The 11,899-nt window shown below is 52.3% G+C and overlaps 1 protein-coding gene across 1 annotated transcript in view; it reads right to left on the reverse strand.

Moving 5' to 3' along the window:
- Positions 1-9,747, reverse strand: part of PPM1G (protein phosphatase, Mg2+/Mn2+ dependent 1G) — a 28,204-nt gene extending 18,457 nt beyond the window's left edge. Inside the window, exons 1-2 of the mRNA XM_065590021.1 lie at positions 9,499-9,747; positions 1,258-1,327 (exon numbers count right to left, since the gene is read on the reverse strand). Of these exons, the coding sequence (XP_065446093.1) occupies positions 1,258-1,327; positions 9,499-9,618 (190 nt within the window). The 5' untranslated portion in view covers positions 9,619-9,747. The remainder of the gene's footprint in view (positions 1-1,257; positions 1,328-9,498) is intronic.
- Between the last annotated feature and the right edge of the window lie 2,152 nt (positions 9,748-11,899).

Consider the following 11,899-nt stretch of genomic DNA (forward strand, 5'->3'; position numbering starts at 1 on the left):
CAGTCAAAAAAGCAAACAGGATGTTAGGAATCATTAAAAAAGGGGATAGAGAATAAGACGGAGAATATCTTATTGCCCTTGTATAAATCCATGGTACACCCACATCTTGAATATTGCATACAGATGTGGTCTCCTCATCTCAAAGAAGATATACACCTCTACCCCGATATAACGCGACCCGATATAACACGAATTTGGATATAACACAGTAAAGCAGCACTCCGGGGGTGGGGTGGGAGGGGCGCACTCCGGCGGATCAAACCAAGTTCGATATAACGCGGTTTCATCTATAACGCAGTAAGATTTTTTGGCTTCTGAGGACAGCGTTATATCAAGGTAGAGGTGTACTGGCATTAGAAACGGTTCAGGGCAACTAAAACGATTAGGGGTTTGGAACGGATCCCATTTGAGGGGAGATTAAAGAGGCTAGGACTTTTCAGCTAGGAAAAGAGGAGACTAAGGGGGGATATGATAGAGGTATATAAAATCATGTATGGAGAAAGTGAATAATGAAAAGTTATTTACTTGTTCCCATAATATAAAAACTAGGGACCACCAAATGAAATTAATGGGCAGCAGGTTTAAAACAAATAAAAGGAAGGAGTTCTTCACACAGCGCACAGTCAACTTGTGGAACTCCTTGCCTAAGGAGGTTGTGAAGGCTAGGAGTATAACAGGGATTAAAAGAGAACTGGATAAATTCATGGAGGTTAAGTCCATGAATGGCTATTAGCCAGGATGGGTAAGGAATGGTGTCCCTAGCCTCTGTTTGTCAGAGGGTGGAGACAAATGGCAGGAGAGAGATCACTTGATCATTGCATGTTGGGTTCACTCCCTCTGGGGCACCTGGCACTGGCCACTGTTGGTAGACAGGATACTGGGCTTGATGGAGCTTTGGTCTGACCCAGTATGGCCATTCTTATGTTCTTATGCATGTGCTCACCTTGAAGTGGTGACCCTCAAACCACTCCCCTGCCCAGCTGGAAAAACAGCCTCAGTCCTGGAATGCCTCCTGTGGACCCTTTGAGCCCAACTCCCACCAGAGGGAGGTTGTCCAGATCCCACTGTGCCAACCCAGTGCCCTTCCTCCCACAGCCCCACACAGCCATCAGTCCGCACTTTGCCCCAGAGAACACTTCTCAAGAAGGAGCAGGGTTTTTACTGCCAGAGGGGTTTGCCCCGAAGGGGCAGCCACTGCAGCAGACCAGAGCAGTCCCCTGTGAGAAGCTGCCCAAGTACAATTCCCTGGAGAGTTACCTCCATGTCCATCGTAGACGGAGAACATGGCCGTCTCATTGTCCAGCTCAGGAATACAGTTGTGCGCATCCTGAAAGAGAAAGCACCAAGTCAGGAGTGTTGGGGTTGCACTGGCTCCCAGCGAATGACCTGGCATGAACGGAGCTCAGGGGCAGGGAAATACGGTACCAGCACAGACACACTCACATTTCACACCTGGAGATTTCCCACTCGCACGCTGTTCTCACAAAACCAGAGGAGGGCACGAACAGTAAGAAGCAGTTGCTACAGTAGCACAGCCACATGCCACTATGGCACAGATGCTTGCTCCAGTGACAGAAGGGGTGTTGCTGTCGCAGGAACTCCACCTCCCTTAGTGATGGGATCTAGGCTGATGGAAGCAATCCTTCATTGACCTAGCTATGTCTGCCCCAGAGAGTGGGTCAGCGCAACTACAGCAGGCAGGGGGGTGAATTTCACAGTCCCGAGACCCCGCTGAGACTCCCAGACTCTCCATTACAGGTCACCAGAGCAGCCCGCTCCTCCCGGATGGGGCATGCAAATCTTCAGCTTCCTGCTGTGCACAGCAACCTCTGAACTCCTCCAGACTGAGAGCTCTTTAAAATGGTAACTTGGGATTCTGCCAGTCCAGAGCCAGAATCCAGCCCTATCCATCCAGGCTCCCGTCACTGTACCAGCCGAGTGTCTTTATCCCTACACCCTCTTATGCGGCAGGACAGCGCTATTGGCCCCATTGTACAGAGTGGAACGGAGGCCCAGGGAGACCAAGTGCTTATCTACCCAAGGAAATGTACTGGCATGACTATACCACCATAGCACACCAGGAGAACGACAGTGGTAGCATCATACTGGTAGTTATACTGGTAAGTTTCCCCGTGTAGACAAGCCCCAAAGTACTCGGCCAAAGTCAAACAGGGAGTCTGCGGCCCCTCCCACTGTATTTCCCCAGTTCATAAGCAGCCCAGAGCCATGCACACTGGAGCATCACCTGCTCCAGTCATACTTGACAGGAGGGAGAGTGTCCCGCTGACTACTGAGAGCAGGAAGTGGTACGGCAGCACCACCACACTCCCCAGGCCCTCGCAGGGCATCTTTGCACACCTGGGCTAGAGGCCCTTCCCCTCTCTCTAGCCTGAGTGTGCCAAGCCTTTCCTGGGCATGCCAAGTGGATTCTGCCCCGTGTGGCTGGGTAACGGCGTGCTGGTCTCAAATGAGCTGAAGGGTAGGCTGAGGAGTCTAGAACTGACATTGTCCTCCACTGTTCTCTGTGCATTGGAGCGAATCAGAAATAGTGTCACGGAAATCCCACCTCCCAGGCAGGCGTCTCTGCCATGGCACCGGTGTCAGAATCCTGCTCGTTCTCCGGCCACCCATGGAACCTCCCAGGTGAACCAAGCAGAAAGGGTGGCTCACCAAGGGGACTGTTAGACACAAAAATTAGATCCTTTCTGGCCTTTATCTATAGGCACTCAGACACGGAGGTGATGAGCATGGGACAATAACCTATACAGAGCAGAACAGCACAGAGCAGCAGACAAGGGCTAATGACCAAATTCCTTCCCCTCCCCAGACCTGGGCCAGGAACAGCAGCTGGCCGTGACTTGGGCTGAATCTGAAGCACAGAATGTGCCTTTCAGACTAACAGGTCTCTGGCTGGTGTTCAGCCCGCAGGGGGTGTTTGTGTGAAATGCCTTGACAGTCTCTAAGTGCTGCACACGCCCTCTCAACGCAGGTGCTTTGTTCTTCGCTTGGTACTTGTGGATGGCTCTGTGAGTGACTCTCATGCTGACACTGAGATGTACCTCATCAGAGGAGCTCTACAGGAAAATTCACTAGCAACTGTTCACTGACTCCTCTTTCCCCATTATTCAGCCTAATTTAACAGATTTTGAAGAGGCCAAAAAGCAAAACCAAACCTCCACAGCCAAGATGAGAGGTGGCACCAAATTAGTACCCGAGGAAAGTGCAAATAACCACCAACAAAACAGCAACACTGACCTGCACAGAGCACTACCCAAGCACAAGGGGAACAGGCGACCCGTGTAACAACAGTAGGCTACGGAGAGGGAGGGAAATAGCTCCTCAGTTCACCTACTGGGTATTCTCCTAGCTGATTGCTAAGACCTCAGTGGCAGAAGCCTGGGAAGGAGACACTTGCAGGAAATCAAACAATGGCAAAGATAAGGTGTCATCACAGAGAACACCCAGGGTTTCTGAGAAAACATCAAGCTGTTAACTGGGAGAACCCAGCTGCCAAGCTGAGGTCAAGTCCCAGCCTAGGGGGAAGGAAGGTTGGGTTGGGTTGGGTTGGCAGCAGCAGCTGGTGCAGAGTCTGAAAGAGACAGAGCATACTGTCTCTGTCAGACTCTTGTTGGGCCCTCTCCAGCCAGGAGCCCTGCCTCTTCTCCCTGGGCAAGCAGGGGAGGCTGGGGTTTCCATGCAGGTGACAATCATTTTTCATCACCAACCCGCCATCTCTTCTAACCTTAGAGGCTGGGGAGCCAGGGGGAATGGGCAGCTCCCTGTGCTCTGCTCCCCTTCCAATCCCAGAATGGAAGGTGGAGGGAAGGAAGTGAGGAAATAGGCTGATTCAATGCATCTAACAGGGATTGTGATGGTTATCTGAATGCCACTGGGGGAGTTCTGTTGGGCTGGGAGCTCCGGGACAGGCACGTTTACACTGGCACAGCAGATTAAATCCTATGTTAGGCTGACAGTAAGTGCACAGTTAAACACTGGAAAACCAGGAAATGCCAGAGGAACTTGAATTTGGCATGGGTCCTTCCTTTACTGCATCCTTATTTTTATGGTATAGCAGAGAGACTAGAAAGGAGAATCTCCCCTGCAAAAACCTTTGCTTATTTCTGTGGCAGCATCAGGAGAGCTGTGTCTTGGCTCTTTTGCTAGGGGACTCCTTGGATGACTGAAACGTGGCCTGGAAGTTCTCAGCCCTTAACCACAGTGGTAGGGGTGTTGAATCCTTAGTAAGAGTTTGCTTCCATGTGATTTACATATGGCATTAATGAAAACAAAGAGACAACAGAGTGAATAAACATCCCTTCATTGTAGTGGTGATGGCACTGTCCTACCAGGTGCCCAGTTGACCACAGTCACTTCTCGGTGGAAACAAGAGCTCCATTTAATGTCAGAACAAGCCAGGACCTTCAGTTTGTGTGTCAGACCTTCTTCAGCCACTAGGGTCAGCAAAATGGGCCCTACCCCCAGTAGGTCTTCCTTGTAGGTCACCATTAATGCTGAACAGGAATGGTGTCCCTAGCCTCTGTTTGTCAGAGGGTGGAGATGGACGGCAGGAGAGAGATCACTTGATCATTACCTGTTGGGTTCACTCCCTCTGGGGCACCTGGCATTGGCCACTGTCAGAAGACAGGATACTGGGCTGGATGAACCTTTGGTCTGACCCAGTCTGGCCGTTCTTATGTTAAGCCCTGCCCCCTTGCATCGAGCATGCAGCCTCTCCAGTGCAAAGCCATCTTTGTATTCTATCTTTGTACAGAACCCCGCAGAGCAGGGCTCTAGCCATGGGTGGAGCTCCTAGGCACCGTACTGCTACAAATAATATTTGGGTGGTATGTGTGACGACACTGGTTTAATTAAATACAATCCAGTACAGCATCTTCTGACATGTAAGCGTAGCTAATGAAATCAAGAAATTGGGAGAGACAGATTGTGGAAGGCTACTCTGTGGTGACAGGGTGGGGGTAAGAGCCTACAGAGAAGAGAACACAATGACATCTGTACAGTCACTTGCCAGAGAATTCTAAGAAAGCTGGAAATCACAAGCAAGCAGCCAGGATAAACCCTAGGTGGCTGAATGGCAGCTAATTCACAGTAAAACATGGAAATTCTGTCACAGGGAAGAAGCTGAGATTGTAAACCTTTTGGGGCAGGGACCATGTTTTCAGTTTGTGTTTGTCCAGCGCCTAGCACCACAGGGGCCTGGTCCTACAGTAATACAAACAACAACGACACAACACTTGGGCAGAAAGAGGGAGCTTAGAGTCCTGTCTACAATGGGGAAGCTTTCAAACATTTCTCACCATTGCTGAGAACATTCCAGCTCCAGCAGTGCTAGCAATATTGGGAGCCCTAGTGTGGATGGGTTGTGGTGTTTTTAACAACAGGTCCTGCGCAGAGCACATTTAACTGAGGATGTTAAAACACTGGCACCAGCCAGAGGCTGTCAATTACAAGTCCTCCCCTGCCATGATCCTCTTGATAAACTGACAACAGCATCTCTCAGTGCCAAGATCTCTTACACATTTATATAGATAAACACTCTGGAGGCCTCCAAACAGTACATGTAGCTAGTCCAGTGGTTCTCAAACTTTTGTTCTGGTGACCCCTTTCACATAGCAAGCCTCTGAGTGCGCCCCCCCCCCCTTATAATTTAAAAACACATATATTTAACACCATTATAAATGCTGGAGGCAAAGCGGGGTTTGGGGTGGAGGCTGACAGCTTGTGACCCCCCCACGTAATAACCTCACGACCCCCTGAGAGGTCCCGACCCCCAGTTTGAGAACCCCTGAGCTAGTCTATGCACCCCTGTGTTCCTGTTACCCCTACTCTTGTCCACTGGGTTCCACACTCACCTGTCACATGTTCCCTATTAAGACAATCTGCTCTTTGGGGTACAGACTGCCTCATTATATATTTGTCCAGAGCCCAGCACAACGAGGCCCTAAGCATGACTGGGCTGTCCAGGCCCTACTGAAATATAAATAAGTTAAAGTTGCCAAACATTTTCCATGTGAGCATTTCCACTACACAACCTTTTATTGGGAGTCACCTACAAATGTGTGTCCCCATCTACACTAGAATGTATAACTGTGCTAACTAACACCACCCAGGCCTGAAAGTTCAAGTGCAAACATACAAAAAATATATGTTACCCAGAGCTTCCACCCAACCCCACGGGAAAATGAAAAATCTAATTAAAATAATGGAAAAGGCAAATCTCAAAGCGAGACAGCTCATGGAGGGGGAGAGAATGTGGCACTGGAACCCTAGGAATTGCAATGTGCTGGCCAAGCTCAGCTCAGTGCCACATGAGCCCACAGGCCTTCACAAGACATCTGCCGCTAGGGCAGTTCAGGACACCAGTGCTTCTACCTCTGCAAATACACCTGAACCATAGCTACATTTAATGCTTCCGTCACTGTTTCTGTCAGCAGGGAGTTATGCCTATGAAGTTGGCCATACAATACAGCTGCAGGCTCAGGCCCTGGTCAAACTCCAAGTGGTCAGGGGCAGACGTACCAGGCCTCCGAGCCTTGACAACACTTGGCAAATTGTGCCAAAGTGTCCCACTGCTTCGGCTCCACCAGCATTAGGAACAAAGGCAGCCCTAGCAGAGTCGCACCATCGCACACGCAGTCTGGTGAGGACCGCTGCACCAGAGCAAGCACGGCTGATGCCATCGTACATGGCACCGTAGAGTGAAGCTCCCAGCTCTGGCTCAATCCTGCAAAACCACGAATCTCTGGGGTGGCCCCTCTTTGTGTGTTGATGGCGTGTCTGAAAGCGGGCCTGTGTCCAGTCTGGTGACATGGCCAAAGAGACGCAATGCTGCCTTTGAATGGAATGAGTCAGCAGCGTCTCACCCACATCATGAAACCCTCCTTATTTCAAACACTTCCAGCCTATCTGCCCCAGAGCTCTCAGCACTGCTCACATTACCTGCCCAACACACCCCTGCACACTGTGCTACCTCAGTTCAACCTCCACCAACAGCCCCAAGCACTAATCGCCTTGCGGAGATCACAGCGTGCATCCCCTCCGGGTGCTAACGCTGTCTTTGTGCTACTACTCCACCTGTGCAGAGCTCATCAGCACAAATGGACTGGGACACCATCAGTCACCTGGGCACAAGCGCACACTGCATTCACCTGCAGGGTGCAGACAAGAGCTTCGTGGAGTTTTCATGCTCTGCCGAGCCAGAACTATTTCCATCCCAGTTTCTCTGAAAGGCAGCACAATTTTTTTACAGCCCCCTTCCCCGGTGTAGTTCAATGAGAAACCAGAAAAAGCATCTGATATGTTTTCACTCTCACATACAAAAAGGCTGAAGGGATTTTACTCACATTTTGTAAACACCTCCCCCCAAAAGCCTCGACAATTTCAGCCTAAAGGTGAAGGATTCATAGTCTCAAGTGTGTTACAAAAGGGGGACAAGGTGGGTGAGGTAATACTATATCTTTTACTGGATCAATTTCTGTTGTGAAAGAGAAGATTTCCAGCTACACACAGCTACAGTATTTCAAAAGCTGTAAATCATTTGATGCAGTGGCTCCCAAAACCCTACTTGGAAAAATAAATACCAATGGGCTTGGATGTGACACCGTCACAGAGAGTGTGGACTAGCCAAAGGCTGAGTGTAGACAAAAAAATATAATCAAACACCACTCTATTGAGAGGAGAGGTGTACAGCAGGGAACAGAATTAGAATTACCTCTTCCCAAATCTAACACCTTTGTTAATAATCTGGAAGATGGGAGCAAACAGCACATTAATCAAATTCACAGAGGGAGTTAAAGGACGAGGAGCTATACACACTACTGTGGGTAAGAAACAACGTGAAGGGATGTGTGCTGTCTCCATAAGAGGGAGTGTTACTAAGAAATTCCAACAGGTGGTGAGAGCCGCCTTACTTGGCTCATGACCATTGGCAGCCAGACCCATTTTTACCATGGTTTTAGTTTGGCCTGCAGACTGCAACCCTAACTGGTATGGTAGTAAAACCCCATCTGGCTGCAGGAGCCTTCTGTACACCAGGGTCAGCCCCAGAATTTTTTAACTTACGCAAGACTCTTGAGATATTAGAAACTTGGTCATAGAATAAAATGAGATGTCACCTGAACAAATGCAGCTAATCCAGCTGGTGACAAAGACTCCAAAGCCCAGTTCCTCATTGATTTAGAGATTTTTAAGGCCAGAAGGGATTATTAGATCATCTAATCGGACTTTCAGCATGACACAGGCCGTGGTGTCTGACCCAGTTACCCCTGTATTGAGCCCAATGATTTACATTTGACTAAAGAATCTTCCAGAAAAGCAGCCAGTCTGGATCTGAAGACATCAAGGGATGGAGAACCCATCCCTGCCCTTGGCAGTTTGTCCCAATGGTTCCTCACCCCCATGTTAAAAATGTGCAAAGGAGAAACAGGGTAGCCGGAATGAGTGAGAGACTTGCAGTGGGGAGAGCAGAGAGGATGCTAGCCAGGAGACTGCAGCGCGATATGGCTCCACAAAAGGTCAGTATAGTTTGGGGCTACTAATATATCGCATTGTACAGCAGGGAAAGGATGGTCTCTCATTCCTCAGTTCAGGGAGATCCCAGCCCCTCAGTCGCACCAGGTTCATGTCCCTGAGCAAGGAAAGGACAGTCTGGTCCATCGGTATGACTCCTCTGGGAGTGCAAGAGTATACTGTGCTCTGTTCTGGGCATTTCATTACCAGCAGGATATTGAGGGCTTGGCAGGGAATTCAGAGATGAGCCACACACATGCCCCAGGCTGGAGAAAGTGTGCTATGGGACACTAAGACAAGTGAAATCCCACTAGCTCTGCAAAACGACCTGTGAGGGAAAGACACCATAGAACCCTGGGGATGTTTCACGATCAGTCTGGGGAGGCTTATGGGGAGAGAGAGAATTAAATGCGCAAAGAAGCAATTAAGGGTGAATCTCAGGAGAGCTGGACAAATCTGGGTGAGGAAGGGTTGGGAGCAACTTAACACCGAATGCACTGCAGGGAACCTGACCTGGGAGAGGGTGTGGGACCTAACAAGGCTTTAAAGAGGGCCAATTGTTCTTAATGACACCCTGTCTCCCCCCCCCCGGGTGTCCCACACGCCCCCCACCCTAGGGCTCCTCTCTTCTCCCAGCGGGATCCCACAGCCTCCCCCCCACTACCCCAAATGTCCTCTCTCCCCGCAGAGTCCTGTGGGGCCAACTGCCCTGGGTCTCCTCCCCCACCCCAAAATCCCACAGACTTCCCTTCCCCTCCCCCACCCCCGTCTCAGGTCTCCTTTTCTACCCCAGGATCTCAAGGGTCTCCTCCCCCCTGAAAACCCCGTAGGTTCCCCCGACCCGAGATCCCACAGGTCTCCCAACCTCCCCCCCCCCCGGGTCCCGCGCCCCCCCATCTCCTCCCTCCCCCGCCCCAAGGTCCCGCGCCGCCCCCCCCATCTCCTCCCGCCCCGGGTTCCCCCCCCCCTCACCTCCATGGAGACCCGCCAGCCCTGCATGGCGCTGTAGCCGAAGTGCAGCGGGCGCGGCCCAGCCCCGGCGCCGTCCCCCGAGCTCTTCACCGTGTTGGGCTGGGACAGGTAGGCGCCCATGGTGCGGCGGCTCGGCCGGGGGCCCGGGCCCTGCCGCGGGGCCGTGCGGGGCGGACGGCGGGACGCGAGGGAGCGCGGGCAGGCGGGCGAGGAGGGACGGAGGCGGAACCACCCACCACGGAGTCACCGACCGGAACCAGAGCGGCCGGAAGCCATCGCCATAGAGTCTCACTGGGGGAGAGGGAGCGGCCGGAAATACCTGCCATAGAGACGCTGAAGGGACAGAGCGGCCAACGGAGTGTGCGCCGGAGGCCAGTCAGCGGGCGGGCTCGAAGGGCTGCTCCGAGCTCGGGGGGGGGGGCCTGCGTGCGCCCCTCCCCCCCCCCCCCGGGCATCCCCCTTCCCTGGGGACCCTGCGTGCGCCCCTCCCCCCCCCCCGGGGACCCTGCGTGCGCCCCTCCCCCCCGGGCATCCCCCACCCCCCCCCGGGCCCTGTGTGCGCCCCTCCCCCCCGGGTATCCCCCCCCCGGGGACCCTGCGTGCGCCCCTCCCCCCCGTGCATCCCCCACCCCCCGGGGACCCTGCGTGCGCCCCTCCCCCCCGTGCATCCCCCACCCCCCGGGGACCCTGCGTGCGCCCCTCCCCCCCGTGCATCCCCCTTCCCCGGGGACCCTGCGTGCGCCCCTCCTCCCTCGTGCATCCCCAGCCCCCTGGGGACTCTGCGTGCGCCCCTCCTCCCTCGTGCATCCCCAGCCCCCTGGGGACCCTGTGTGCGCCCCTCACCTCCCCCCGGAGGCTCTGTGTGTGATCCCTCAGCCCATGCGTCCCCCGGGGGCCCTTGTATGCCCTGTCCCACTGTGTGCATCGCCCGCCCCCCTGGGGACTGTATGTGTGTCCCCTCCCCTCACGTGCACCCCTGGGGACCTGGCCATAGGCTCCTGTTTTCATGCTGCCAGGGCCCACAGGCTGTTTTTGCATTCAGGATCCCATGTCCCTGGAATTGCTGTGGCAATGGGGGAGCTGGCACAGTTGCACTTTGGGGCCTGCTATAGAGGCACCTCACCTGACTAGCTTGAGGGTCAGGAGACAAGCCTGCCTGGCTGCAGCAGAGCTCCTCCAGGCAGCACAGGACTTGCAGCTTTCTGCAGGTTTGGAAAATTCCCAGCATTTTGTGGGTGCTACTGGGAATAAATATACTAGAGAAGGTGCAGTTCACAATCCAGAGTGTGTTAAACTGTGTTTGGTTGACACCTGGTTAATTCCAGCCTTTAGGAGAAAACCCTGGCACAGGGCTTCAGTGAAAGGCTGATAAACTTCCCAAACCAGAGACCTGCCAGAGAATGGACTGGAGACCTGATGAGTCAGAGATTTCTCATGGAGAGGGGAAAGCTTTTATGTGGTCTCTGAACCCTTCCAGGCTTTCAGGCATCAGGAAATGGCACATACCCAATGTGTTTGATCAGCAGGTCACATTTAAGATGAAAGACTAAAAGTCTCTTGGTATCACTGAAGCAACTGGACACTGTCAAGGGCAGGATCCCAGCCTTCATTTGCTTTCAGATGGCCCCACCTCATTGCCACCTCCAGCAATTGCTAAGCTGAAAAAGTCCCAAGAGGAACATACTTATGGGCTTGTAACTGTGTTTAACACGATGAATGTTATGTGTGTGTTAAAGAGTTGATCACATCTCTTCATTTTCTTCTTGATCCTCAATTATTTTCTCCCCTGCATATTCTTTCCTGTGGGCCTGATCCTCCTCTTCCCTATACATGTGGGCATGGAAACAGACACAGTAGAGGTCGTGGTGAAGTGGGAGGGTAGGAGGACCCTTGGGTTTCCATCACAGGGGGTTGCACAGGATACAGCTGTGGATACCATCTGCCTCCTTCTCCTTGGAGTATTTTCTAGGAAGGAGCAGGCCCAGTGGTCTGAGTAACTTCCTGGGTGAAGATCAGCAAGCTGCATCTGAAGAAGTGAGGTTCTTACCCACGAAAGCTTATGCTCCCAGTACTTTTGTTAGTCTCAAAGGTGCCACAGGACCCTCTGTTGCTTCCTGGGTGAAGTCCTTCTGAAGTTTGTCAGAGGGTGGAGATGGATGGCAGGAGAGAGATCACTTGATCATTGCCTGTTAGGTTCACTCCCTCTGGGGCACCTGGCATTGGCCACTGTCGGTAGACAGGATACTGGGCTGGATGGACCTTTGGTCTGACCCGGTATGGCCATTCTTATGTTCTTCAGAATCAACAGCTGTGACCAACCATACATTGACATAGAGTATTTTCCATATAGAAAATATACTAGAAAACTGATAAATGTTGATAAGTGCACAGAAATCCACAT

This window comes from Chrysemys picta, chromosome 3 (genome assembly GCF_011386835.1).
Source record: "Chrysemys picta bellii isolate R12L10 chromosome 3, ASM1138683v2, whole genome shotgun sequence".
Lineage (NCBI taxonomy): Eukaryota > Metazoa > Chordata > Testudines > Emydidae > Chrysemys > Chrysemys picta.